The sequence below is a fragment of the Bacidia gigantensis genome (assembly GCF_019456465.1).
Source record: "Bacidia gigantensis strain McMullin 20006 chromosome Unknown contig_278, whole genome shotgun sequence".
In the NCBI taxonomy this organism is placed as follows: Eukaryota; Fungi; Ascomycota; class Lecanoromycetes; order Lecanorales; family Ramalinaceae; genus Bacidia; species Bacidia gigantensis.
This window is the reverse complement of record NW_025408606.1, coordinates 975,187-1,002,375: the sequence shown is the minus strand read 5'-3', so window position 1 is coordinate 1,002,375 and position 27,189 is coordinate 975,187. Positions and strand designations below refer to the sequence as shown.

The following is a 27,189-nucleotide window of genomic DNA, read 5'->3' as shown; positions in this document are numbered from 1 at the left end:
TGGCAGCATTGGAGGAGGTGAGGTAGACAGACGAGTGGGGAGAGAAACGTAAAGGTTGGAGGTTGGAGACAAGGGTTGGAAAATGAGAGCGCTATAGTCCGGAGTGAATCTTAGAAAGCACTACGACTTTAGTTTCCCCTCTTAGTTCGCACCAAGGAAGCACCAAGGGCATCGCTCGTGAACCAATGTCGTAAGTACTCTTGATTCGTCCAAGGAACTTGCTCTTGGGTCTTGAACGGCATACATGGCTGAGTCCGTTCCCTCACAAGTAGCTGGTGCGCAACTACCAGTCCGAACTTGCGCGCACGGGTGAGTGCATAGGAGCAGAGTGCGGGATTCGACTGTCCGACTTGATAAGAAGAAACAATCAATATTTTCCTCTGCTTCGAGGTCCTCCTTGCTGCAAATGCATTCGTCGATCTCCCGCAGAGATCACACAGGCCAGCGCGAGACCGCAGACTCTCGAGTACGCCTCTCTCTCATTCACATATCGCTTGCTGGCCGAGCGAATCAACGAGTTCTCAGCAGAACCGAGGAACCGATGGCTTCTCGACAGAGACTATCCTAAGCATCGTCGGATCCGCTTTCGTCACTATGCGTCAAGTCTTTCGGCTTCTCGTCAACTCCGACACACGAAACATCCACAAAGAATGGCCTTGTTAAACAGTCTTTGCAGGGAACACCTGTCCTGAAGACCAAGAACAACTTTTACGTGCGAATAGTGGAGGCAGCAACTAAAACCGAACGGCTTTCTGGGATCTTCGCCGAAGCTCAACCTTGATGGTAACAGATAAAGAAGCGCCTCACCCAGTGCCTTTTAAGGCCAAGATCAGCATCCGCTGTTGGTTGGGGATGCTCTGCTATACCTTCCGCCGTTCTTGTTATTGTCACCGCAAGCCACCCCACGTCCGCCCGAGGGCCTATTCTAGCAGTCTAGCTTCGCTAATTGCCCGCTGCGCCCGCCGACCTATTCCTGGCATCTTCATCATTTCGGGGAAAGATGCCGCTCAAGGGCCGGAGCCGTTTCTTATTTCCCCCATGGATCGAAAGACGCGAAAGTTGTGCCAAAAAGTCAATTCCAGAATCAAGGTGCGGCCAATCTGCCCTCCAAACTCAAACCACGTATACAACATCATTCCTGCTAATGTAACGGGGCTGTTTGATGCTTGGCGTGGCAACGTTCTTGATTCTGCCGCTTTCAAGGCCTCCACCAAAAGACTCCAGGTAGGTATCGGAACGGGATCAATGTGGCCACGTCTTGATGAAGATGGTGCCGATCATGAGATTGCTGCCTGTGCGATGTCTTATTATGAGTGAACCCTGGGCTGAACTGTAGGAGAATGAGTCTTATACTGTTCCTCCTTATTCTGCAAGACCATCCGCATAATCGCAATTGCTTGCAGTCAAAAATCCGTTCGTTCGTTCGTTCGTTCGTTCGTTTATTGATTCATTCAAAAGAACGTCTATGGACTACCAGTGTGCCATCTTCCACCCGCCATTTCCGAGATCTCTGGAGGACGTTCTATCGCCCTTTTACAGAAGCGTGACGGATGCTGGTGACATGCAAGCTCGACATGAAAGACCCAGAGCGTGTCAATGTTGTGGCCATTCCAACGTAACCACGCCTTCGCTTGATGAGCTGAGCCATGAGAACCTCGGTCGCTTTGCATCCCTGCCTGTAGAGTTGGTCGATGAGATACTGACCTACCTCTCCATCCCCGCACTAGACGCAGCACGTCTCACCTCTTTCGCATGGTGGAGGAGAATCATGAGCAGTCCCACAGTTGTGGCATCCGCACTTGGGCGAAATAGTCGAGTGCACCTTCGCGACCTTGCGATAGCTTTCGAAGAATCAGCCAGCTTGACGCAAGTATATCAGCATCCTGACTCTTGGCGCTCCCGGTTCCGGATACACGATATCTCTGTACGGCTACCTCGAATGGAGCATGAACACTCTCGCTCCAACCTGGATGCAGTGCAGTTGTCAGGAGAAGGAAATTTCCTTGTCATGCGTATCCCTGTAGTTCACCAAACCCGACTCATGAACTCCTTCCGGGAATCAAGTACCCTGCTTTTCTACCGATTCGAGGTGGATAATACACCGGTCTACATCGGCTATGCCAGCCACCTGAAAGTCAATGGGCCGCTTATCATATCGACTGTTGCAGAGATCGAGCGTCAATCAGGCTGGACCGTTGAGATCGAGGTCGACTCACACGTACAGAAATATGCCATTACCAGACGTAACGGCTGGTCCAATGGTGAAAGCCCGTATATCCTGAGGGATGTGACTGATCCAACCCATCATCCAAAGGATTTCTTTTGCGTTGCAGTCCAGAGAAAGCCTACCAAGATAGAGGGAAACGCTCTCCTTCCGAGTGATTGGCAATTATTATCCCGCATACCTTCCAACGAAAAAGCAGTTGATGACGACGTCGTTTCCAGTACACCCTTGTTCTCTCCAATTGGTAATAGCAGCAGTGGTGACTCCGAGTCGCGACCCAGCGAGGGCAACCTGAGGAGACATCTTTTGGAGGCCGATCTTTCCTACATGGTCGCCAGGAGCGCGGCCGAGGAGCTATACGTTGTATCTGCACCCTACGAACATTCAAACCAACATGAAAGCATAGCAGCCGCAGGCAGCAGCGGTACAGTGATTACTCTTGCGCAACTAATCAACCCGATCAGTAACAGCATCTTCCGTAATGTCGCCATCTCCCCTTACTCTGTGGTCGACATCAAAATCAAACCTGTCATCCGTATCGCGGTCCTCTGGCAGCATACTCCCTTGACCTTAGCATCCCGCTCCGAGCTCTACCTCTACGAAGTTCCTACCTCTCTCTTTGCCCACGCACCTTCATCCTCCTCCCCCAGTCCTCCATACCCCACGCTCATTTATGGAATACGCATCCACTCTCTCCCCGTTACCCTCGGCGGCATCCACCCTTCTTCAACCATCCAGCCCCTGCCGAATCCCTATCCACCATACAACCCTCTCCCTCTGGATATCAAGCTTCGCAACCGCACTCTCTCGTACGCGAAAAGTGCCGGGGGGCTACGATTCCCCTCCCGGCCTTCAAAGTCCGAACGCTGGAACCGGCTTTCGTATGAACTCTATGCTTGGGGCCCCGTCTCTGCCACGAAGACGATGGTGAAGGTCTTTGATTTCGGGTTCGCGGATCCTGGGCGCTTGAAGGCTTCGAGAAAGTCTAAGATTTGGGGAGAAGAGGGAGCTGGTAGTGGCAGTGTTCGCGGTGGTGGGGCTGACGGAAAGGTAGGATGGTGGAATAGTGCCCCTGGTGGGGAGTATGGGCGCGATGGAGGAAGAGGTGCAGGATGTGCGTGTAGTTTGCATGACGAGTACTGGGATGTCGAGGCGCCGGATGTCAGTGTGCCATATCTACCCGATTTCTACGAGGCGTTGAGGAGGGAGAGGGCTATTAGCCGGGGCAAAACCTCGTGGTGGCCTGGCAAGTGGCCATTTGCGGTCGCGATGGGAATTAGGTTGATGGAGAGAGTAAGGCCGAATGTGGGACGCGTGGAGAGAAAGGAGAGTGTGGAGCAGAAGGAGGGGAGGGAAAGGAAAGACATGTTCCTCAGGCGGAGGATAGTGGCGATGCAGAAGGCGGGAATGGGTGAAGAAGGGATCAAACATGAGTGGCAGTGGTCGCTTACTCCAAGGCCGAGGGGTTGGGAGAGGGACTGGGAAGGCTGGGCTAGAGACGAGGGATTGGAGTAAGTGGTGGAAGATGGGAGGGTGTTGAGTTGCCTAAGGGTACTGGTAGAGATTAAAGAAATATCAATCCTCCTTTCTTACAACCGTCCTTTTACGCCGCCTGAAACATATGCACATGAAATTACGGACATCATCTTTCCACCTGAAATGGTTGGGGCCTGTTGTACCATTCCTACCAAATGACCACCGGGAATCCCGAGATAATTGCTGCTATATCCAGACCGTGATTCTCGGGTTGGTAAATTCCGCCGTCTTCGTATTATCCCAAAATCGCCGTTCGGCCGCCAATTCCAAGTGATTGATAGGCTGCCACTGAACGCATCAAGCACGGTTATTGATGAAAGGCGTCGCTCAAGGACTTTGACTGTCCAACCACTTGTAAACAACGCTGAAATCCTTCCCTGGTTCCATGGCAGCAACTTGGTCATATACGCCCATGCTCGGCGTACCCAGCTGTGTCCTAGCCTTGACCCTGTTAGACTCCTCGATCGCCAAGCCTAAGTCTTTCTTCATGAGCTCAATCGCAAAGCCACCATCATATCCCTTTTCAGCAGGGGCCCCAGGACTTATACCCGCTACGGGATTGTTGATTTCGCTGCTCCAACACCGTCCACTTGCACCGTTGATGAGTTCTGCAAGGGTCTTCGGGTCTAAACCGCAGCGCTGCCCGAGATTCATGGCTTCCGCAGTGGCAATATTGGACACGGCAAGGAGGTAGTTGTTCGTCAATTTTCCGGCGAGGCCAGCGCCTTGGCCTCCTAGGTGAAGTACTTTGGTGCCCATTCTCTCCAGCAGCGGCCGTATCCGGAATTTAATTAATCCGCCGTGTTTACTATGCGCACCAAGCATAAAGGTCAGAGTGCCTGCTTGTGCACCTACGACTCCTCCGGACATTGGAGCGTCGACGAAGCGGCCTTGCTGGGTGGAGTGAACAGCGTTGGCAATTTCCCGCGAGGTGGCTGGATTAATTGTTGAGCAATCGATGAAAAGTCGCTCGGTCACGTTTGGATCCGGAGATTGTAGAGGCGGTAGCTTTGGATGAAGGAGCGAGTGGAAAACGTGGGAAACGTGGGAGGCATCCGGCAGAGCCGAAATAATGACTTCCTAACTAACTGCATTAGCAAAACCGAGTCACTAATGGACATGGTTGTTGTGAAAGCAACACAATTGTGACATGTCGAGTCGGATCAGAGGATTGGCTTTGATTTGTTGTAATCACAGAAGAGCAGCTGAAAGGCTGGCTCCCAGCTTAGATCATAGGAAATGGAAATCGGTTTCATCATTCAGAAATTTTGTCGGAGGCGGATTCACCAGACTTTGGGCAAAGAACGTAGCTCAGACTTACCGACTTTTCTGCCACTTCCCTTGCTGACGACGCTACTTCCACATTCATTGCTTTTTCTCCCCCTGCTGCTCCACTGGACGCCGCAGCCTCTTGCTGTATAAAGCTTGACGTTGCTGATGTATTTCTATCATGCACGAGGAGAACGTCGCTTGGTGCCATTTTCGCACGAAAGTTCTGAGCCATTGGGTACCCTGAATAGGGCATGGCCCGAATTGTAAGCATTGCCTCATTATGTCCAAGTAAGAGCTTCTACGCCGACGGTGCCACGAAGACAGAGAGTTTGGTTTTCCGAACATATTTGAAGACATGAGTAGTGAGGGAAACGTGCACGCGCAAGATGAAAGCTTGCGACTGCTCACCCATTCTTCCCAGCCCTATGAAGCCATACGTCGCAAGATGCTTGGAGGTTGAAGCGAAGGAACGTTTTTGAGGTGATGATAAGGTGTTCGGAAGGGTAGGGGTCTTTGCGAGGCTCGACAAGCGGGACGATACTGAGGACCTCATGGCGAAGGGCGATGGTCCTTGCAACATGGGAGGGGGAAGGTTGGAGGAGGAGACAGTAGCATGCAGAGCACGAAAGTTGGAGATTTCTCCAAATAGGTGGAGTAATTTTTGGCTTTTACTCTATCCCCACGATCCGTCGTCTGCCCGCGCTCGGTTATATCGGCGGGTTCAAGGCCCTATAGGAAGGAGACGTTGCCATCTTGCTCAGTCCAACCTGGGGCAGGAGCCGGTCACACCCGGCAGGATTGGATTGCAGGAGTTCATCTGCGATAGAAAGGGGCGGGATTTCAACTTCTATATCATCCTTGCATGTTTATAACAACAGTCGTACCCAAATCCCCCCAGGCCCCCTACCAATTTGGCGCGGCCCGCCAGAAGACTATGCCCTGCCAAGACCATCATCTGTACCTTACGGTACAGGCTTTTTGGATGAGTACAGACAACGGAATGATAGCTACCATTGTTCAGATGAAATTACCTAGTCTAGTAATGCTGTACATCCACATGAGGCTGCAACCCCTCCTTTCGCAACCCTCCAAAACGCCTTCATCCAAACCGAGGGGGAATCACGTGCTTGGAACGATTGACTGGTGAGCATATTGGTTGTGAAGAAATATCGGTCCCGTCTGACTTGAACTTTCAATAGACCGGAGATAGTGCGTCGGGACTTGGTAGCGAAACACACATGCCAGCCTATCCAAAGAAGTACGGGACACTGACTCTAGAAGCCTGTCAGCAACAGTACAGCACTCGGCAAATGGGCACACTTACCCAATAGCTGCCGCTGCTACAACCCCAATTAGAGACCTGTTGCGGATCTTTTCCTTCCGTATCTGCTGCTCGAGCACTCGGGCTCTCTTCGCGGGATGAGATTCGCCATCGCCCTCGAGATCTGAACTCTCCTCGAGTTCCTCTGCTTTCCGCTTTGAGCTTGAAGCTGTTCCTTCCTTGTTCATCTTTTGCGCCTCGATAACCATCTCCTTTGCCTTCGCAATCATCTCCTCGGGTCTTTCTGGTAAAGGTAGGTCTGGTTCGCCTTTAGGCATCTCAATCTTGACGTTAGTAGTCGTCGTTTCAATATCCCCTTTCTTTTCGACCGTGGTATCAATGTCTACCTTCACCTTATCCTCAGTCACAGACTCGCCATCCGCAACCGATGCTGCATCGTTCAATGCCGACTGCAATGATGCGCTGGCCTCCCGCGCTGTCGCAGCGTTCGCCTCTTTCATTGCCTTGGTAGGTCTTGAACGCTTGGCACTTTTTTGTGGACTGCCTGCCTTCTTTTCAGGCGAGCCTGCCCTTGGCCTCCCTCTAGTCTTGGGGGTTGTGGCGCGAACACCTCGAGCTGGCGTGCCGTTCGGAGGAGGGAGATGCGCCTTGTCTCCTGCGGTAACTTTGAATGGAGGCGGCGGAGAGATAGATTTTGCCATTGGGTCATCCGACGCGGGTTGAATTGATGTTGAGTCTAACAAAGCGCTTACCCATGGCACCTAGATTCACACCATTAGCCTAGAAAGCAAAAGTGCATTGACACTTGAACAAGCCTACGATGGAGTAATCAGCGGCAATTTTTAGCGCTAAGTCCTTTGTTAGCAGTGGTATTGTCGTATGATGCGCGCTTTCGTTGTAGCAGCACTTACCAAGATGCTCAGATATCCATACATTACCCGCGATTTCGTCCTGCGCGGTAGACGACAGACCCTTTACGTATTCTTTTTCTGAAAGCTCTTCCGAATGCTTCGCCCAGGGAAATGCAGCTTTAAACATGCCCGTCGCGCTGATGAACCCGTCGCTACTTCTCCTCTGGGGTCACCGTAAGCGCAGCTCTTTTCTATATCCGCTCAATACATACCATAAGAAAGTACGAGGAAGGCGGGGGCTGATGCTGTTGGGGCGCGAATATCCCAGATCCCTTTAGGTCCTCTGGTAGAGGAGCTCGTAGGTGGGCGTAGTCGAACCGACCTAAGTACTCCGGCTTGGTGGCATTGTTTCCACCCACCTGGCCAGGTCGAACAGATAGATCTGTCTGTCCTAGTCGTCGCATGTTGGTAAGCTCCGCATCTGATCACGAAGCTCGTCAGTAGTGCGCGCATTTGACAGCAAATTTGAGTACGTACGCTCTGGCGTCTTGTCGGGCGCGAGCAGAGGATTCAGTTTTTTCGGTAAATGCCGTGTAACATCCGCGTCAACTTGCTTAGAGACCATCCTGAACTATGCTGTAAGAAAAACAATTTCGGCAGAGTGGTAGAATCGACGACTGGGGCAGTGGGCGGCTTCAGCGAGCAATGCGACGGCGAGGCGCGTTGTTGTACTTTTAATAGAGGCACTCGTCGCGTCCTTTCTCGCTTTACTTCAGTCACTCCAATATGCTTGCGCGTGCAAAGCTTGGCTGTGGAGTTGAAGTATGCGACGCCCTCGAAAAGATGTGCCCCAAATGGATGATGCCAGCGAAGCGGCTTATAACGATTTTTAGAACCAATAATTAAGGCAGGGGGCTGGTGGTTCCGCTCTCTGTCACAACGTCATTTCAAGACCTGGCCCGACTTACTCGAACGTGAATCAAATACCGTGCATGGAAGAAATGAACTTTGTATCGTGAAGGATTGTAAGGATATTGCTTCACTATCGATTACCCAATGGTAATGTATTATCGCGGGCTTGTAAGCGAAACCAAATCCCACATCAAATAACTGCTCTTCCCACCAACAGCCTGCGCCAGCCTTCTAAAATACAAAGATATGGCGAGCCAGGATGATGATCTTCAAGCTTCGAAGACTGAAGGTTATAAAATCAGTGAAAAAAAGACCGTAGCAGAATATGCAAAACTTGGTAAGTTACACGTCCAGTACTCAAGCCTGCGTCGATGAGGTTCCTTTTCCATCCTCCACAATATCGGCAGAGTTCTCTCGACGTCGATCTAACATGCCGAAGACCAGAATGATGAATCACTCAATCGTTGGAAAGCATCGCTAGGAATCTCGGACGCAAAGCCAATCCCAGTTGATCCGAACGATCAACGACGCTGTGTCATTAAATCTCTTGCTCTAGAAGTAGAAGGTCGGCATGATATCACCATAGATTTGACCGCCCCAGGAAGCCTCGAATCTCTCAAGGGTAAACCGTTTAGCATCAGGGAAGGAGCGAAATTTCGCATGAAAGCCAACTTCGTTGTACAACATGATGTGTTGAGCGGGCTGAAGTATGTGCAAGTCATCAAAAGAAAGGGTATCAGAATGGACAAGTCTGAAGAGATGCTTGTGGGTGTCATAGCAATTCAATGTGTATCCTGATACCTGATACTCATTTCAGGGCTCTTATGCACCGAACACAGAGGACAGGCAAATCTACGAGAAGAAGTGTGAGTAATTCTATTGTTTCCAACTGGATTGAAAGTATCGCTGAGCCTGCCTAGTTGCCGAGGACGAGGCGCCCTCGGGGATGTTAGCAAGAGGTCATTACGATGCTGCGTCTAGGTTTGTTGATGACGACAATAAGGAATATCTAAAGTTCGACTGGTCCTTTGACATCTCTAAGGACTGGAAATGAGAAGGTTCTACAATGTGTAGGTATTTAGTAGGCGAACAGATTTTGTCTTACACCTTGCAAATCACTAGCAAAGGCAGTGCACAAATACCAGTCAAAGACAATTTCTGCTCAAAATGCATTTACCTCCGCATATGAAGATTGACTCTCTTTGATCCCCAACGCCGTGCTTGATGCATTGGTATCGTCGAATTATGTCACAAGAAATACTCTACAACGACGCCTTGTCCGTTTTGGCCCTGGTTGTTGGTACTTTGCTGTTCTCCTCTTGCCTCATCGTTTTCAGGTGATGCCTCAAACACATTGAAGAATCTCTCGCCCGAATCGCTGACTTCTAGAACACTCGCCATATTGCCGCAGCGATAGCAGTAATTAGGTGCGCTCCAAACAGTGCTGAGCCTATCGTCGTAAAGTATTTGATACCCTTCTTGACAGAGCTGATGTGCTCTCAATATATGTGTCATGGAGTTAACATCTAGGAATTTCTTCACCACCTGTGCACCAAAGGTGTAACCTGCCCCTCTAGGACTGAGGCTGAACTCGTCTCTTTCTGGATCCGGGTCACTCCATACCAAATCCGCCATTGGTCCCTCGTGTGGAATCTCCCGAAAGCGATCAATGATCTTGATCTGATCTATGCTATGAATGCTTGGGCTCAGACCTCCGTGAACACAAAAGATGTCGTTGTTGATGACAACGCTTAAGGTGAGGAAGTCGAACATGTCTGTGAAGTAGTGCCAAACGTTTGCGTTGCCGTATTTTCTGTTGCATTCTGTATAAAAGCCATACGATTGCGTCACACCTCTTGATTCATGATTTCCTCGTATGAGATGCACCCGAGAAGGATGCCGAAGCTTCAAACACACCAGCAGAGAGATTGTTTCAATTGAAAACAATCCTCTGTCAACATAGTCTCCCAGAAATAGGTAATTTGTATCAGGACAGAAGCCGCCAATCCTAAAAATCTCTTTCAGATCAAAAAATTGTCCATGGATGTCTCCAACAACTGTGACTGGTGCCGAGATATGTATGACGTTACTTTCTTTCATGAGCAGTTCTTTTGTTTTCGCGCAGATTGCTTCAATGACAGAGTCTGCCAGCAGCTCCTTCTTATAGAGGCGCTCTATACACTCATCCAAGTCGACACTAGCTTTGAAGGCACATCAGCAGAGTCTCATCCCTCAAGAAAACTGCCATACCAGGTAAGCCCGGCATCTTTTGCCTTTCTTGCCACTAGGAAATTTTGTCGATGGCGGACGTATCACCAGAGCTCTAAAGCCGGCAGAATCCCACGTAGGTTTTGCGCACATTTTGAAAGCACTTCATGAAGCATGATCCATCGCAGAGTCATGTACTTGGCACAAGCCCCATGGATTTGGGTATAACGCGAGGTGAACTTGTGAGAATGAAGACATTTATTTCCCGTTTTGGCTAGTGCAATGCTATCGCGACGCAATCGTGTCAAGCAAATTTGCTTCCGCCGTTTCCACACCACTTTATGCTCCCCTTCACGAAGTATCACGAAGTAATAATGCTTTCAGGAGTCGCAGCTAACGTGCATTCTCCACCCTGACAAGAGAGAATCGAAGCAAATCTGTTGATGAGACATTGCGTCTTGTTATCGTTCCGCGAAATATAGTATCCTAGCACATGATATCTTTCTTTTTGTGAAGTCAATGATCTGTTTTCACACCAGCCTATGTCAAATTCTTAATGATGATGAGACTGGACCTTGAAAACGATTGTAAAGCCTTGTAAAAGTCCTGCACAGACGAAGGAATTTCCCAAAATGGCTCAGCCAGGCCAACAATATCAACACCAGTATTCTCAACAGCATCAGTATCCACAGCAGTATCAACAGTACCAAGATTCATACATGTATGGCCAAGCTTCAAATCACCAAAATTACCTTCAACAAAATTACAATGCCAGCCAACAATACCCCCATCAACATTCTCAACAACCATGGCAGCAGTATGGCCACCAATACGTACAGCAATACCCCCAACAGCAGCATCATCAATATCATCCGCAGTCACACCAATATTTTCAGCAGCTAGTTGGAAACTCAGCACAGCATGAGCCCGAAACATGCTATAATTGTGGGGTTTCTGATCATATTGCGCAGAACTGCCCTGAACCTCGCCGCCCTGTCCCAGTGTAGGTTCACAAAACAATTCACTTTTACTAAGAAATATTAATTTCTTGAGCTGTAGTGGCTCATTGAAGCGACGGAAGCCTAACTACAACCAGCAGTATCAATCCATGGATAATGGCCAGGGAAGTACTAATATGCAAGCACTACAAGCCCATCAGCGTCCCATGGGTGTGCAGCAAGCTTACACTCAATTTCCGCACTCATACAGCCCACAAACACCCCATTCTGCACAATCACCAGGCGCTCTCCAGTGGCATGCGCAACCCCACCCGCCTGCTCCGTCTTATCAAGCGACTCAACAAAGTCTATATCAGCAACGAAACATACCGTATCAGTCCCAGCTTCAAAGTGCCCCACCCACCCCTTGGGCCGGACCTCATAATGGACCAACGACGCAACAGCAAGCGTCACCAACAACATCACAATATGGTCCTATAATGCATGCTTCAGGATCAGCGTCAGCACCCCCGTTATCATTGTCACAGGACGATCAATGCGCTCTCTCCGAATCTCACGCTTTCAATAATGAAGAAACTCAACTTAGCATCGAAATTCCAGACGATGATGAGGAAGAGGACCTGAATTCTCTGGACGTTCCAGATCTCCCTCAAGCTATCAGACTCTTTGGTAAGCCTCGATTGATGTGACAGGGCCTTTTCTAAACAAGAAAGCAGGTCAAGCCATTTTAAAGCCCGTTAGCAGACCTTTACCTGCAAATTTCATTGTCGCTGATGCCATATATCCAATGGCACCTCCGCCCCCGGAAGCTGACGGCAGATGCTTCTCAAAGTATTCCGAAGACCTCAATGAAGCACGTTCGTTAGAGGAGATGAGAAATCTAGCTTGTTGGAAAGACCGCCAAGGAGATACGATATTTCAAGAAATACTTAGCAACGACAACATCACTCTGCTTGATGATTGTCTCAACAAAGTGAGAGGCAGCCAGAAAATTCTTACTGACGATGATGTGCACAGAAAGTCTAGGAGTGAATCTCGGAGCGTTGCTCCGAGATCCGCAGAGGCTGCAGAAATGGCTGAAAGTTTGGAGACTCTGGAACGTGCCTTGGCCGAAGCAAAGGCTAAGCAAGCTGAAATGATACGAAACCGACAGAAAGCAAAGCTCAGACGACATAGCGAAAATCGACAACCCGTAGATGAACAAATAGGAGATTCCGACACAAAGGTCGAACAGCAGTCACCATCTAACCTTGCCATGCCTGGATATTCTGATCAGCGGTCGCCAAGCGAAGCAACCCCTAAAACGTTTACAAGCGGGCCCAGTCCTCCCATTGGAAATCCACGCAACATTCAATCATCGCCAGTCAGTATGGCCCTTCGACCTGGTAGACGCCCGTCTAGCGAAAATGGCTCCAAAATCCATAACCCAGACTCATCAGCGCTACAAGCGAACGGTCCCAGCTGGCGTGCGCCTCAGTTCCACCAGTCCCCTCGTGTGCCACCACCGCCCCCACCTGCTCCACTCGATTTACCGCAAAACGGGCCAATGCAGAGCCCGAACTCTTCAGGCGGCGAGCACCATGGATTTGTGACTAACGGTAGTGCTTACTGTCAATACGGCAATCACCCACAATCAGGCTCTCCTACACAGTATCGCTCAGACGGAGCCTCCGCCCATAAACGAACTTACGATCAAGCTGCAGAGTCTTCATCTTCTGAGGATGATGATGACTCTCCTAGACGCCAAGAGGACGACGTAATGCCAAAACACAAAAGACGCCAACCTAAAGTTGCTGAAGCTTACAGGTAAGCCTGTCTGTCGGGTGCCTGTTCTTTCAATCTAATGCTCTTTGCTATAGCCGCCGTTGGTAAGCGCTGTAAGTCGCGCCACTTCGATCTATTGCTCGCCTTTATCAGACTCTCGTTGAAGTATGACATTCCAAGCTGCAGCATGAAGCGTGGTGTCTGGTTCCATTTTGAAAATCTCTCGAATGATTTAGAGGTAGTCTCTTTGTAATACCGCGTCTTTCATAAAGAGTCCTCTCTTGTGGTGCGAGAAACGCATTTCGGAAAAAGGCAAGGATAAATTTATTTTCTATCGGGCATTGTCCCACAAAAGACATGTGATACGATTCATTCAAGATTATGTGATTTGTAATCATCGTACTTTCTATCAGTGATGTTTGCAGAAATAGCTGCATGCTCTTGCATTGAGACTTTTTTCGAGCTACGTTCCACTGTCGACACGATGTATAAAACAGTAGAGAAGATCTGCGTAACGCCCATAGTCATCATTTGAGTATTCAAAAAGCTCAGACTTCAAAGTAAGTCCTCGTAAATCGTAGGCATCCTAGAAAAGCAATTACTTTCCAATCATACGTAGGCTACTTCTCATTGAAGGAGACATTTCTGGCCAAAACATGGTTCAAAATAAGGCAGAGGGCTGAAATTTGGACCCAACTCGAAAGACTTTACGGGAAGTTGCTCAATGTTTGAAGTGCACGAGTAATACGTTGACTTAAACACTCTCTTAGCCCCTTCATCATGCAAAAGTATGGCCCTTGGTTCAAAAGGTTGGTCAGTAGACGTCGTCACACGACTCAATCCGCTTATAAAATCTTGTCTTCTTGCTAGGCGCAACCGACAGCCATGTTCCTAGCTCTTGACAAGCCGCAGTATTGTACTGCTTTGTTCAAGACACAGGCTGAGCGTCCACTGGGCTCTCGTGCTTTATGCCAGGGCTCGGAGGATGTGCTGCCACGGAAAAAGCGATGTTCTGCATCGTCAACTCAATCTGAAAACATGGTACAAAGCATGATGCATTAAGTAAGAGTCTTGAGCTTTCGTTCTGTCAGGACGACCAGTCGTCAAGCTTACTTACTCCTGTCATTCCGAACAATAAGCTTACGTCAAAGGGTTGATGCAACGCAACAAATCCGAATCAATAAAGTGCCGGTTTCCTGAAATGTAAGTACATATCGCAGGGTTCGGGCCCCTCAACATTAGCACTATCAACGAATTGATTCCGTTTCATCATCAAAAGTTTCCGGTGCCACCTTATATTGGTAATTAATTGCATGTCGTGAATCAATACACCACATAGAAAAGAGCAGACCCTAATTGAGAAGACATGCTGCCTCAAAAACTCCTCCACATCAACGATAAAGCAAGACCGGCCTTCAAGAAATCGACTGCTCCATCTTCGTGACATACAGCCTTATGTGAGAGTCAATCTTGTCAAACTCGGTCTGTGCCGAATGGACCTCATTCTCAATGTTTTCCTTGAGGTCAGCCATCTAGGAACGACGTTAGCCCTTTTCGTATTATGGGTTTGAGCAATACAGAGAAAATGACAAAAGATGGCTGCGTACCTTCTTTTCCGTCTGCTCAACCTTTACCCTCTTCCTTTCCATCTCTTTCTGCCGGTCAGTCCGTTCTTCGGTAAGTGTTTTGTGTACGCCTCTAAGCTCCTCCATCTTCTCCTTTGCCGCCTGGGCCTTCTGTTTGCTCGTCTGCCTGACGCCCTCTGTTCGATCTGTCCATCTTTTCAATTGTTTCTGGAGCAACGCCTCCGTGTGTTCTACTTCCCTGACATTATTACTACGTTCGCCAAGCGCATCCCGACGCTTAGCTGCTTTCTGCCCATCTTCATCTTCTCTCTTCAGCTCTTCCTGCACCTCCCCAAGAACCTTAATACAGGAATGCACATCATTAGTAACAACGCTGAACGAATCGTTGCTTGTTTGAAGTGCTCGTGCCCTTTTTTCAAGTGTGTCGATGTGCGAGCGATCCCTGCCCAAGTTTGTGGACAGTTCTGTAAGTTGAGATTCTAGCGCGGCGGGTGATTGAGTTACGTATGGCCGTAGCTTCTCGCAGTCTTGCTTTACTTCAACACAACGGCGCGTTCTATCCTCAAATGTCGATGTGAGGCGGCCACGCTCTGCCTTGCAGCCCTCGAGACGCTCAGCGATTCGTTCTTGACCTCTCTTGAGTTCTAGCAGCCGCTGTTTCAGCTCGTCGTTTCTCTTGGTCTTTTCTTTTACCTGCTGATCCATGGTCTTGCGTTCTCGCCTCATTTCTGATAGCTGAGCATCCATATCGTGATTTTCTCCATACAGGGTATCTATACGAGCTTTGGTGTTCTCAGCTTTATTGAAGTGCTCGTCAATGACTGCAGTCTGCGATTCCCGGAATCGGACAAAATTGATGATGTACGAGAAGATCTTTACCAAGCGAGAATAGGTCGGTTTCAGGAGGTCGGAGAAGGAGAAGTCTGAGATACCACACTGATCAGGTCAGTATTCGAGCCATGCTCAATTTGTTGATCCACTCACTTCTACCATCAACTTCCTTAATGAGACATAGAAGCCCATCAAATTCCGGGTGTCTGCCGGGATGACTTCCGAGTGTTCACCACATACATCTTCAGCAGCAGCGCGCATAGCTGGCTCTACTGTCTCTCGCGTAACATTCATGAGTAGCTCCGCAAACCATTCGAATACTTTCTGGACCTGTTGGGGGTTCGGATTCTTCAGATCTTGAGGAGTGAAAGGAACGCCAATGTCACTGATGCATCCTGCTATTTCAGCGTCTGGCTACATTGTGTGTTAGCTTATACGACTATGCGATCGCAAACGTCTCACAAGCTGCATGAAGGCATCGCTATCATTTTGTTGATGTTGCTGCTGCTGCTGCTGCCTGCCTCTTCCAGCATTGTGATTTTGCGAACGAAACTGTTGACTCATTCTGCCGTTGTAATCCATGTGTACAGAAAGAAGGTGATCGGAACTGGTATCTTGCAGACTAGTTGGAGAACGCCAGTATTGTGGCCGGTGTTGCGAGGAGTAAACAATGCCAAGAAGTCTAGCTGCTAGAAAAGGTTTAGCTTAGCTTTAATTCTCCGGTCCGTCGGGTCTTGCCGGTGAATAAGGTATGCAGCCCCTTGGCATTTCCCGCCAAGGTGACAAGCATGCCAAGAACCAAGGCAGCTACCTTGAGGTGCCCCTTTGCTCGGTCGCCTCGTTGGCATAGGCATGACCGACCGCATTCTACGCGCAACATGTGTTTGAGACCATTGATGAGGTGAGCGCCCTGTTATATAGGGTCAAGAGTAATGTCTGGTCTGGAGGGTATAGTGGCCCTGAGTCTGGCAAGCAACGTTTTGCAGCTCGTTGAGTTTGGGGCGAAGCTTTGCGCCCGTATACGGGAGTACTCTAAGGCTACACGCGGTCTAGATAGGCTCACACACCAGGCTGATCGCCTTTCAGCGTTGCTTGAGGTTCTCAACGGATTGGACGGAGGGTTGTTTGACGGCCAATGTCTTCGGCGCTGTCAAGACAAAGCCGAGGAAATAGAGGCTCTGCTAGACTCCATCAGCGGTGTAGGTCAAGGTAAATTGGAGACAGTTAGAAAAGCATGGCGTTCACTCAGGCGCGAGGAGCAACTTCGCGAGCTCCAGGCATCACTCGACAGCCTAATTGGCGTGTTAAATCTTCAGCTGCAAGCAGAAACACGGTGCGAAGCAACCAAATTCCTGTTCATTTACGTATTCTTGGGACTGAGCCAAAACCAGAACAGCTTCACAACATACAAACAACAACACGCAAGCGATATTGACCAATCAAAGCGAACAAACAGCTCTCCTGGAAGACCTACACACGATGACACGGCTGAAAATGCAGGTAAGTGAAGACTACAGTGCCTTCCAAAAGCCGCTCTGGGTCGTACCACTTGCACGTAACCCAGATTTTGTCGGAAGGGAGACGTTCATTGCCGAGCTCGAGGGGAGATTGGCACTCAGTGAGACATCCCGTACTGCGGTCTTATGTGGACTAGGAGGAGTCGGGTGAGTCCAACAGCTTGTAACCCAAAAAGCGCCGAACAAAATGATTCGCGACAAACCATCAGAGCTGACACAAGCCTTTGGTCAGTAAAACGCAAATCGCTCTGCAATACGTCTGGGGCTACAAAGAGACCGAAGTCTCGATCTTCTGGGTTCATGCCGGCACCGAATCTCGATTTCTAGAATCCTACAAACGCATTGCTTCTGAATGTAAAATCCCACGAAGGAATGAACCTGGTGTAGATCTGTTGCAGCTTGTGTGCGATTGGTTACAGTTTGACTACGAACGGCAATGGCTCATGGTTGTTGATAACGTTGACAATCGGTCGACATTCTTTGAGCATTTGACTTCTGCTGGTAAGAGTCTGCGTGAATATCTCCCTCAGACCTCCCAAGGCTCCTACCTTGTCACGACTAGAAGCAGAGACGTGGCCTTGGATATATCTTTGCATCAAGATCCTATCATGATTCCATCAATGGACGTCGAGGAGGCTCTTGCGATGATCAGTCCGAAAATCAAGTCAACGAGCACCCGAGAAGAACAATTGCATATGATCTCAAGGCTAGCCTATTTACCACTCGCCATCGTCCATGCCACGGCGTTCATGATCAGGAGACGGAAACGCATTTCCGAATACTTGACATTGTACGATGCTAGTGAGTCGATGAAGATCAAACTTCTTGGTCAAAGATTCAGTCATGGTAGAGAAGCACGGCAGCTCGAATCTATCGTGACTACCTGGTGGATTTCGTTCAATCATATCAAGTCGGAAAATCCGAGAGCGGCTGAGCTACTCTCGCTTATGGGCTTTCTAGATCGGCAGAAAATTCCGTATTCTCTTTTAATGTCTGATGACGAGCAAAACTTTGATTTCGAGGAAGCCCTTGCCCTACTCGACTCATATTCACTCGTAACGTTGAATTCAGATCTCCAGTCCTGCAATGTCCACAGTCTTGTGTGTGTTGCAGTAAATGCATGGCTTTCTGAGTTTGAGAATAAACATGAGATCTTTGTGCGAAAGGCTCTTTTCACCCTGCAGCAAAGATTCCCACAAGGCTACTTTGAAACATGGGGTGTATGTGGCTCATACCTTCCCCATGTCGAGAAGGTCCTCAATTTGAAGGTGGAGCACGACGACCATGAGACGAGGTTTGCACGAGCAGAATTGCTACTCAATGTATCAGCTTACTTGCGGAGGCAAGGCCAACCCCTTGCGTCAGAGCCCAAAGCCAAGGAGTGCATGGAGCTGTTCAAGATGATCTCGGGCGATAATGACCGATATACCCTGGCGAGTATAGGTAATTTTGCCTTAACAATCCAGAAGAATGGTCGCTGGGAGGAGGCCTTAACTCTCGAAAGGCAAGCGCTGGATGGCCGAATCAAGGTTCTGGGATATAGCGACCGCGAAACTCTGGAGAGTTTGAACGCCGTAGGCTCAACTCTACAAAATCTAGGACGTCACACAGAGGCGGCGTTTCTCCACAATAGGGAGCTTTCGGAGAAACAAAAGCTATTAGATCAGGATCCTGAAGATGTCGATCTTATCAAAGACGTACTTATAGCAATTAACAATGTTGCTCGCGTGCTACATTCTCTAGATCAATTAGAGAAGGCGGAGACGATGTATCGGGAATCCCTTGCAAGATCAATAGATACTATAGGCCTTATCCACCCTGATACTTTTATTACCAGGGGTGAGCTAGCTGCAACGGTCCGGGATGCCGGCAAGTTACGAGAAGCGGAAGAAATGTACAAGGCGTTGTTGCATGATCGAATGGAGCTTTTAGGCGAGGATCATCCAGACACACTCATCACGCTAAGTAACCTTGGCCATCTATCTAACCTCAGGGGCGATAGAGCAGAGTCGACTCGACTTTACAAGCGTTCATATGAGCTAGAGAGACGAGTGCATGGTGATCTACATCCTTCTACTATCAATAGTAGGCACAATCTTGCTTGCTCACTTTCAGAGGATGAAAGACACCCAGAAGCTGAAGACGACTTCCGAGAGATCTTGAAACTGCAAAATACTATTATTGGGTCTTCCCATCCCTCGACTCTTCAAACTCGTCGGAACATTGCTACAACCCTCCGAAAGCAGAACAAATACGATGAAGCGTACCAATTAGACGTGGAAACTCTCATGATAGCGACCGAACTTGGAGAAGATGCGGGTAAGGAGAAAGCTGCGGTTTTCGCTAGTCTTGCATATGGGTTTGCGGACCAAAAGCAGTGGGCGGAGGCAGAGAGCTGGCGAAGGAAGGAGTTCGAAGTGCGGAAAGCAGAATTTGGTCTAGAAAATCGGGCAACAATGGAGTGTCTTGGTTATCTAGCTTACACCATTTCCAGTCAGAGCAAAAATGATGAGGGCGCCCTCTTGTGGCATCAAATATATGACTATAGACGCAAGACTCTCGGCATTGGAGATGAGTCTACCTTGTCGGCACTTTGGAACATGGCGCTTTGTCACAGGGATGCAAGAAATCTCGAGGCTGCCGCTGATTGGTTTCAGACGTTGACAAATATCAGGTATGAGAAAGATTCGGCCAATCAGCAGAATATCTTAGAAAGCCTCGTCCAGCTTTCTTGGGTACAGCAGCAATTACAGCGGTATGTGGAATCTGAACAAAACTACCGCAAGAGTGTAGAAATGTACAGACAATTGCACGGCGCAGATGACAGTATAACATTGTTGGCGACGCACAACCTTGCTTCTGTGCTCAAATATCAGGACAACACGTCCGAAGAGGCTGAGATCATAGCTCGGATAGCGTATGAAGGGAGGAAGAAAGTCCTGGGTTTAGACGACCCGGCAACTCAAAACACCTTGCTACTCTTGACTAACCACTTGGTCGACATGGGCAAGCTCGCAGAGGCTGATCTTTTACAAAAGCAGACGATCTCGCAAGAATCGAATGAAGATGTCAACTGGAGGAGCTGAAAAGCAATGATTAATAAAGTTAGATGAAAATAATGGGTATCACATCTCAAGAACAAGTGGTCGTACCGGGCGTTTATCCAATCTTGGAAATCTTGTTACCTGAAAGGATCGGGAGCTGGTCGCCATGAAAAGATGCTGGTGAGATACACCCTGCTCTTCGCCAAAATTGCAATGTCTATGCGCTCCCAGGCTCAACTAGGTCTTCAGCAAGCTCTGGGTCATCCAGTAGTGCATATCCTGCATTTTGATACTTCTGTCGTACTTACTCTTCAGAATTCCACAAATCTACACCATTTACCGATCACGGCACCAATCTCGATACTATGCTCTGAAAGGAGTCTGTGACCTCCTTCGACTCTCACGCTACCACTCAATAACGGCAATTGGCGCCTCCAATGATCATTGCCAGACTCCGCATAATTCTCATTATCATGTGCGCCCAGCTCTACGGGGTTTTCTGCAAGCGTCAGCCTTTGACGGGCGAAATGCGCTGCCTCGACAGCTGAAGCCAGTGTGCGTGAAAGACCTTGAGCTGAGTCTTCCGTCGTTGATTGATGGAGCAACGCTAGGCCCCAGATCGCAAGCATGGGCACTTTTCCCTCAGCTTCCTCTACTGGAAGATCCTCTAGCTTGAAAGCTGCATTTCCCGACTGTACACTGATAGGTACGCACGGAGATGTGGTAGACTTGGTGCGAAGGCGACTTTGATGGCGCGTGCAGCAGCTATCAAACGGATAGTCGGCGCGAGAAGTGGATGCGTTGAGTCTTCACCTTCTTCACAAGGACCACCTCCATCAATCTGTCCATCATTGCTAAGACTAACAGATGGATCTCGGACCACCAAGGCTTGTAAATTTGAGAGAAAATCTGCGCGCGTTGAACAGATGATGAATGTAGTCGGAGGGCATCCATGTTGGAGCAAGAAGGATGTGAAATCTGCACTAGACAGTGGATTTAAAGCAACTGGCGCGAGAATTGGGGGAAATCATTCTGCATGCTTGTTTCAACAGCGTGGGAGTGCGGTCCTGGACTGGAGGGTTGACATCCTGTTTACGACATTGTCTCTGTCGCATCCACCTCTCCTATTTGAAGTATCGCGTACAAGTAGAAAGAAGCTATCTTCAATTTCAAGAATCGTTCATTGTTTCTGAATCTTCCTTTTCCAGGATGAGCCAGAAGTACGTTGAGGTAGTCTTCTCTGCCAAGGCTGATTACGTGAACAAATTAGCCAATCAAACATAGCGATTGTCCCTTCAATGAATATCAATGGAGTGCCAGACAGTGATCGCCTAGCAGACTCCCTCGCAACCATGGAGTCGGTCTCGCGAATTTCAGCGCTACTCGAGTCAAGTAGGTGCCAGATAGCTATCCTAATGAGGGATCTAGGATTGACGTTTCCTGCCTAGCTCGCGATTTGACCGTTGATGCAGCATCATCGATAGGCTCTGGTAGAACGATCAATTCGCGACCCTCTCAGAGAGACTTATCATCCGCTCAAGTCAGCAAGTTGCTGGGCAGCCGGAGTGACAGAGAAGTCCTAGAAGGTCTGAGAACAGTCATAAGTGTAGGTTGAAGATGTATTGCAGCATCTCCTAAGCCTGTTTCTGATCAGCCTAGATGATGTACCGCTCGAGATCCTGCTTGCCTTTCTTCTCTGCTGTTGTTAAAAATGTTGCGAGTCCAAACTTAGAGATCAAAAAGCTCGTATACATCTACTTGTTGCATCACGCCGAATCGGAACCTGATCTAGCACTGCTGTCTATCAACACCATTCACAAGTCTCTGTCCGACCAAAACCCTCAGTTGCGCTCTTTAGCCCTACGTGTTATCTCTGGCATCAGAGTACCGGTCATCAGTCAGATTGTGTCGCTAGCTATCAAACGCGGAATAGCCGATATGAGTCCGTACGTTCGCAAAGCGGCCGCCTTAGCCATCCCAAAATGCTACAAGTTAGACCCAAGCACACTACCACAGCTTCTGGACTATCTTTCTGTCTTGCTTGGTGATCGACAATATTATGTTGTAGGTCCTGCTGTCACCGCCTTCCTGGAGCTTTGCCCTGAAAGAATAGATTTGATTCACAAGCACTATCGGCCGCTCGTGCACAAGCTTGTGGACATGGATGAATGGGGCCAATTGGCGACACTACGCTTGCTGACTTCCTACGCGCGACGATGCTTTCCGAAAAAGACAAGACGACGAAAAACAAAGGAGTCTCAGGGTTTCTATGAAGATGAGGGCAACGCCGAGGCTGAGGGAGAAGCCGAGGATACTTCTTTGTGGGAGGAATACAGGGTACTTGATCCTGATTTGGAGCTATTGATCAAAGCATGCAAGCCGCTTCTATCCAGTCGCAACTCGGCTGTCATCGTGGCAGCCGCTAGATGTCTACTCTATCTAGGCACACCAGAGGATCTTGATGCCACTATCGGACCACTAATTGCTTTGCTCCGAAGTCCGCGTGATATACAGCTAGTTGCAATGTATAACATTGTAGCCTTTTGCCTTGTTCGAGCCCAGTCTTTCGTCCGCTATGCTTCTCACTTTTTGATACACACGACGGACGTACTCGACTTGGTACGATTGAAGTTCGAGGTCCTGACGCTCATCTTTCCTCTATGTGAAAGACAAACAAGGGAACTTATATTGAGCGAGTTTGAGCATTTTACAAGGTCAAGTGACGCTGAAGTTGTTCAAGAAAGCGTCAGGGCCATCGGTCGATGTGCTCGAAATGATAAAGCAGCTTCAACGCGATGTCTACACTTGCTTCTACTTCAGCTTTCGAGTCGAGACGGTAATCTTGTCGCCGAGTCTCTGAACGTCATACGCCACCTTATTCAGCAAGAACCTCAGGCTCACGTCAAGACTGTGATCCGCCTAGCAAAAAACCTTGATATAATTACGAACCCACGAGCCCGCGCAACGATTATCTGGCTTGTCGGCGAAAATGCAGGACTCCCCGAAAAAGAGAACATTGCTCCAGACGTTCTACGCATTTTGGCCAAAGACTTTGCAAACGAAGCTGAGGATGCGAAAATGCAAATTGTGCTGCTAGCTGCGAAAGTCTATCTTCACTACTTAATCAGATCTACGTTTGACCGCACCAATGACTCAGCACAAGAATCAACAGAGGACTCTTCGCCTATCAAAGAGTCCGTGCCGAAAGATGATATGGCCAATGCATGGATAAACGAAGCACAGTCAACCGCAGAGCAGGATGATCATCCGATACCGAAATTGTGGCATTATATAGTTCGTCTCACCCGCTACGATACCTCCTATGATCTGCGAGACCGAGCACGCATGTATATGGCCCTCCTTGCCAATACTGAGTCCACTCAGTTGGCCACACTGCTCCTGCTGGCTCCTAAACCTGTACCCTACGAGCCATCGCCCTCTGAGAATCGCGCAGGCCTACAAATCGGCTCTAGCAGTCTCGTCATTGGCAATACCGACATGAATGGATACGAAGACCTTCCAGAATGGGTCAAAGAAGGAGAAGAGCCTGACCCCCAGCTGCGTGAGGAGCCGGCTGGAGACGCAGGGACTGGCAAGACGACCTTCAGCAGCCAGCGAGATATACCTGCTGCCACAGAGCTAGATCGGGCTGTGAAAGAGAAGGGGTTGGGGAAGCTCGCCGCGGCGGCGGCGAAGGATAAATCACTAGATGAATGGTTGAACGAGGAGAGTGAAACAGAAGATGGAAGCAGCGAGGGTGAGACCGAGACGGAAGAAGAGAGCGCAGATGAATACGAAACGGAAAGTGAGAGCGGTGATGAGGGTGAAGAAGAAAGGCTTGTTCAAAGGTGAATTGAACGAGCGCATGCGTGAGCAAACGGAGGGTCTCCTCCCCATCATTGAGACAATAAACAGAAATCTCTCGAAATTCATAAAGCTAAACAAGTAAAGAAAACCCAAACAAGAACTACCGACCCGAGAAAAGACAAGAGATCACCGTCTATGACACCCGTACCCCCCTTCCCTGTTCTCCGAGCTACCTTGTCAATTTGACGCTGCCACGGCTTTCGATTCATTCTTCTTACGCGTCTCCTCATTCTTTCGCTCTAGCGATGATTCTGGACTTGGACCCGCCGCTCGCCCACCCCCTGCCCCCCAGCTACTACTGCGCCGTGGTTGACGGTCTCCACCTGAGGAACCTCCCTGGCCTCCTTGGCCTCCTTGTCCGTCGTCTTCGTCATCTTCGTGTTCATCATCGTGATGGCCGTCTTCACCTTCGCCTTCACCTTCTACGTCTTCATCTTCATCCTCGTCGCTCTCCTCTTCCTCTTCATCATTGGTTTCCTCGTCATCCTGCGGTTGCGTATCCTTAGTCTTCTTCTTTGTTGGTTGTTTTCCCTTGCCTTTGCTGGGGCCTGTGGCTGGCTTCTTTGTCGTTGGCTTTGGGGCTTGGCCTCGCCTCGGTTTCGGCTCAGGCTTAGTCACCTTGCCACCAGCTGTCTTGTTATTTGGTTTTCTGGGTCCACCTCTACCACTACCACTACCTCTTGGTGGCGGTCGAGGCGGGGCGGGATTAGGTGGTGGTGGTGGTGGTCTGCGGGGGGGGTTGGTCGCGTTCTGGGTCTCGGGCGGAACTCCTCGTGATCATGGAAGAAATCTCTTTTATGTTCAGCTCGCCGCGGACGATCCTTAGCACCCATTTTGCAAGATAGTCTAAGAAGATGATGGAGGAAAACCTGTCGCACTGAGAAGCCATATCCAGAATGCGAGGTCTTATGAAGACTGCGAAGAAGTTGTTTGTTCTCTCTGCCGTTTTCGTCAATCTGAGCTTCACAAAGATTTGAAAAAGAGCCAAGTTTATCGCAGGGCAAAAAACATGTTTCCTTTGTTTGCAGCCGCTTTCAGAAAGCACATCAAGCAAACCAAGCACTTTTGAAAGGAATCTGCTTCACTTTGCAATCTTTGGCAAAGAAATCGTAGGCAATGAAGCAAATAGAACAAGCCTCTGCGTTCAACCATTCGCGATGTTTTGCAAACAGCCAACAAGGACAAGGGCCATTTTTCCATGGCGGCGACGTTACTAGAAGCATGTCGTGAAAGAAAACCAAATTTGTTCGGGTGGATTGGAACCACTTGTCAGCAGCTGGTGTCAAGTATACGACGTTTTCTGATGCCACCAGAGATTGGTACAAGCACCTTTAGCTAGACTTCTTGTGAGCAAGTGATCAGGATAGCAAAGCTCTCGAAGAACGGAAACTTCATCGCATAAGGTTGCCTTTCGCTCAAGCAACTTTCGGTTTCGCCTAGCAGTGTGCTAGCGCATTCCTCACTGAGAGAAAGCATTGAATTAACCTGGTTGCCGATATGAGGAGTCATAGCATAGCAAGACCCCACGCGACGACGATGTCTTGAATAGGCGGCTCTCGATCCTTAACAAAGGAACCCACGTCCTTAAGCGATTGTAGCTCTCCGGAGCAACCTGGAACGGTCAGAAGCCAAGCATTGCGAGTTAGTCAAATGACTAGCAGGAGTATCTTTGTAAGTCCAAAGACGATAGCCTTATTATCCTACAAGACTTTCATTGCCCTCTGGCCATCCTGCCCATATTATAGCTTTATTCGGCAACCTACCACTCAAAGGGGTAAGTAACTTGACTTTTTTCTTTATATCGTCGACCTCCGCAACATACACAAAGCCAATGACACTAGCGTCACGGATTGCATCATGGTTCTCATTTGGTTCGGCGTAGGTGATGGCGAGTATGGCGTTTTGCATCTGTGCGGTCGGGGATGTGACTTTATCAAATATTAATGTCGAGTCAAATCCGTCTGCTTCATAGTCTCCAGGTAGGAATGAGTCATTGTTATCGTTTGCCGAAGCTTTCAATCTGTAGATACTTAATTGAGAGAAATCGACTTGCAGTGTATGCGGGCTGAGTGTATTCTTTGCATCGCCGAAATAGTATTCTCGAATCTGCGCTTGCCTCCAATGTTGACGAAAGCTCTCGTCTCGATCAACAGCACCACCAGATTTGTCGAGCTTGATTACTACTGTCGGATCTCCGCCACTGGTGTTTTGTCCGTTGTTACGGCGGAGGAGATCGCTGTAAAGCCTCTCGGACCCAAGTACGACAATGATGTTGGCTGGCACTGTTTTCAGCTTTGACACTAATGTTTCAGGTGCATGAAGCTCACTTTGAAATTCTGAGACAACGTGCTGCAGAACATCGTAATTTTCCTTTCCAGCACCTAGTGCCCCCGCGGTATCGATAATACATCCGGCTTGTCTCGCTTCAAAGTCATCCTGTAGCCTATTCATCACAGTAAGAGCCAGTCTTGAGATGATTGGTTTTGTCACAGCTGCATTGTCTTCCAAATTTTCCATTCCGGGAAGATACACCAGCGGTAGCTTGACCGGAACAGGAGTGGGGCCATTAGTGGGACTGCTTCCCCAGCCTTCTTCGACATCCAAGACAGAGGTGAAGGTGGTAGCAGACAGTGTCCCAGGAATGGTTAATAAGCCCTCTTTAGGATCGAGATTCACTACCAATGGCTGTCGTCCAGATCTAGTAGCGTAAGATGTCAACAGCTTCACTAAGCTTGTCTTTCCAGCATTATCAGGTCCCACAATGAGCACTCGCGGTCCTTCCTTCCTTGACGATATGGCTTCATCCCGGAGACACTCAAGAGCAAAGTGGAGATTGGCATAACTCGTGACAGGCGTCTCCTCCGCGATGTACTCGACTGAACATTCACCTGTAACCTCGATTCGACAGCCATGCCATGTATAGATCGCTGCTTTGGTGCCAGTGAAAGAATAGACTTGTTGGATAGCCAATTCGGTGCCAAAGATCTCTGCAGTGCCCGAGAGTAGCTGAAGAAGTATTGCAGTCAGCTGATTTGTTACACAAATCGTAGGTCCATCATACGTGCCTTGACTCGGACGCTTCTATTATAATCGACCTCGAAGCGCCACTCGCAACGTTCTTTGAGGTCTTGGATGGATGAGGCTATCTCCACTTGAATCGGAGTAGGAACATGGAGGCCTGGCAAGGACATCGAACCTAGGAACCTTCGACTTAGATGATCCGAGAAGACGACCGGCCCTGCCAAGATCGCCCGCGGAACCGAGCCGCTACCAAGGCCTTGGGGTTGTTGGTCGGTTTACTGCTACTCGACGGCAGTATTGCGTCTCCGAAGTAAA

At 49.0% G+C, this 27,189-nt stretch overlaps 11 protein-coding genes across 11 annotated transcripts; 5 read left to right on the top strand and 6 right to left on the bottom strand.

Moving 5' to 3' along the window:
* Window positions 1-1,465: 1,465 nt before the first annotated feature.
* KY384_007769 (uncharacterized protein) lies at window positions 1,466-3,739 on the top strand (the record flags this gene model as incomplete). Its single annotated transcript, XM_044816259.1, has 1 exon — window positions 1,466-3,739. The coding sequence occupies one exon, from the start codon at window positions 1,466-1,468 to the stop codon at window positions 3,737-3,739; it is 2,274 nt and encodes a 757-aa protein (XP_044666899.1).
* Window positions 3,740-4,087: 348 nt separating this feature from the next.
* Window positions 4,088-4,630, bottom strand: KY384_007768 (uncharacterized protein; the record flags this gene model as incomplete). Its single annotated transcript, XM_044816258.1, has 1 exon — window positions 4,088-4,630. The coding sequence occupies one exon, from the start codon at window positions 4,628-4,630 to the stop codon at window positions 4,088-4,090; it is 543 nt and encodes a 180-aa protein (XP_044666898.1).
* A 1,648-nt stretch (window positions 4,631-6,278) lies between these two features.
* Window positions 6,279-7,790, bottom strand: KY384_007767 (uncharacterized protein; the record flags this gene model as incomplete). Its single annotated transcript, XM_044816257.1, has 5 exons — window positions 6,279-6,306; window positions 6,357-7,050; window positions 7,226-7,388; window positions 7,438-7,646; window positions 7,703-7,790. The coding sequence occupies 5 exons, from the start codon at window positions 7,788-7,790 to the stop codon at window positions 6,279-6,281; spliced, it is 1,182 nt and encodes a 393-aa protein (XP_044666897.1).
* Window positions 7,791-8,323: 533 nt separating this feature from the next.
* Window positions 8,324-9,131, top strand: KY384_007766 (uncharacterized protein; the record flags this gene model as incomplete). The annotated part of the gene is made up of 4 exons (XM_044816256.1): window positions 8,324-8,414; window positions 8,517-8,842; window positions 8,895-8,943; window positions 8,998-9,131. 4 exons carry the CDS (start codon window positions 8,324-8,326, stop codon window positions 9,129-9,131), a joined length of 600 nt encoding a protein of 199 aa, XP_044666896.1.
* Window positions 9,132-9,325: 194 nt separating this feature from the next.
* KY384_007765 (uncharacterized protein) lies at window positions 9,326-10,343 on the bottom strand (the record flags this gene model as incomplete). Its single annotated transcript, XM_044816255.1, has 2 exons — window positions 9,326-10,278; window positions 10,328-10,343. The coding sequence occupies 2 exons, from the start codon at window positions 10,341-10,343 to the stop codon at window positions 9,326-9,328; spliced, it is 969 nt and encodes a 322-aa protein (XP_044666895.1).
* Window positions 10,344-11,393: 1,050 nt separating this feature from the next.
* Window positions 11,394-13,054, top strand: KY384_007764 (uncharacterized protein; the record flags this gene model as incomplete). The annotated part of the gene is made up of 2 exons (XM_044816254.1): window positions 11,394-11,913; window positions 11,961-13,054. 2 exons carry the CDS (start codon window positions 11,394-11,396, stop codon window positions 13,052-13,054), a joined length of 1,614 nt encoding a protein of 537 aa, XP_044666894.1.
* Window positions 13,055-14,423: 1,369 nt separating this feature from the next.
* Window positions 14,424-15,989, bottom strand: KY384_007763 (uncharacterized protein; the record flags this gene model as incomplete). Its single annotated transcript, XM_044816253.1, has 4 exons — window positions 14,424-14,540; window positions 14,616-15,530; window positions 15,579-15,839; window positions 15,888-15,989. The coding sequence occupies 4 exons, from the start codon at window positions 15,987-15,989 to the stop codon at window positions 14,424-14,426; spliced, it is 1,395 nt and encodes a 464-aa protein (XP_044666893.1).
* A 368-nt stretch (window positions 15,990-16,357) lies between these two features.
* On the top strand, window positions 16,358-20,028 carry KY384_007762 (uncharacterized protein; the record flags this gene model as incomplete). The annotated part of the gene is made up of 3 exons (XM_044816252.1): window positions 16,358-16,925; window positions 16,990-17,089; window positions 17,175-20,028. 3 exons carry the CDS (start codon window positions 16,358-16,360, stop codon window positions 20,026-20,028), a joined length of 3,522 nt encoding a protein of 1,173 aa, XP_044666892.1.
* Window positions 20,029-20,297: 269 nt separating this feature from the next.
* On the bottom strand, window positions 20,298-20,940 carry KY384_007761 (uncharacterized protein; the record flags this gene model as incomplete). Its single annotated transcript, XM_044816251.1, has 2 exons — window positions 20,298-20,678; window positions 20,761-20,940. The coding sequence occupies 2 exons, from the start codon at window positions 20,938-20,940 to the stop codon at window positions 20,298-20,300; spliced, it is 561 nt and encodes a 186-aa protein (XP_044666891.1).
* A 398-nt stretch (window positions 20,941-21,338) lies between these two features.
* On the top strand, window positions 21,339-23,838 carry KY384_007760 (uncharacterized protein; the record flags this gene model as incomplete). The annotated part of the gene is made up of 3 exons (XM_044816250.1): window positions 21,339-21,378; window positions 21,435-21,592; window positions 21,646-23,838. The coding sequence occupies 3 exons, from the start codon at window positions 21,339-21,341 to the stop codon at window positions 23,836-23,838; spliced, it is 2,391 nt and encodes a 796-aa protein (XP_044666890.1).
* Window positions 23,839-24,030: 192 nt separating this feature from the next.
* Window positions 24,031-27,044, bottom strand: KY384_007759 (uncharacterized protein; the record flags this gene model as incomplete). Its single annotated transcript, XM_044816249.1, has 4 exons — window positions 24,031-24,580; window positions 25,434-25,465; window positions 25,558-26,859; window positions 26,931-27,044. The coding sequence occupies 4 exons, from the start codon at window positions 27,042-27,044 to the stop codon at window positions 24,031-24,033; spliced, it is 1,998 nt and encodes a 665-aa protein (XP_044666889.1).
* Window positions 27,045-27,189: the final 145 nt, after the last annotated feature.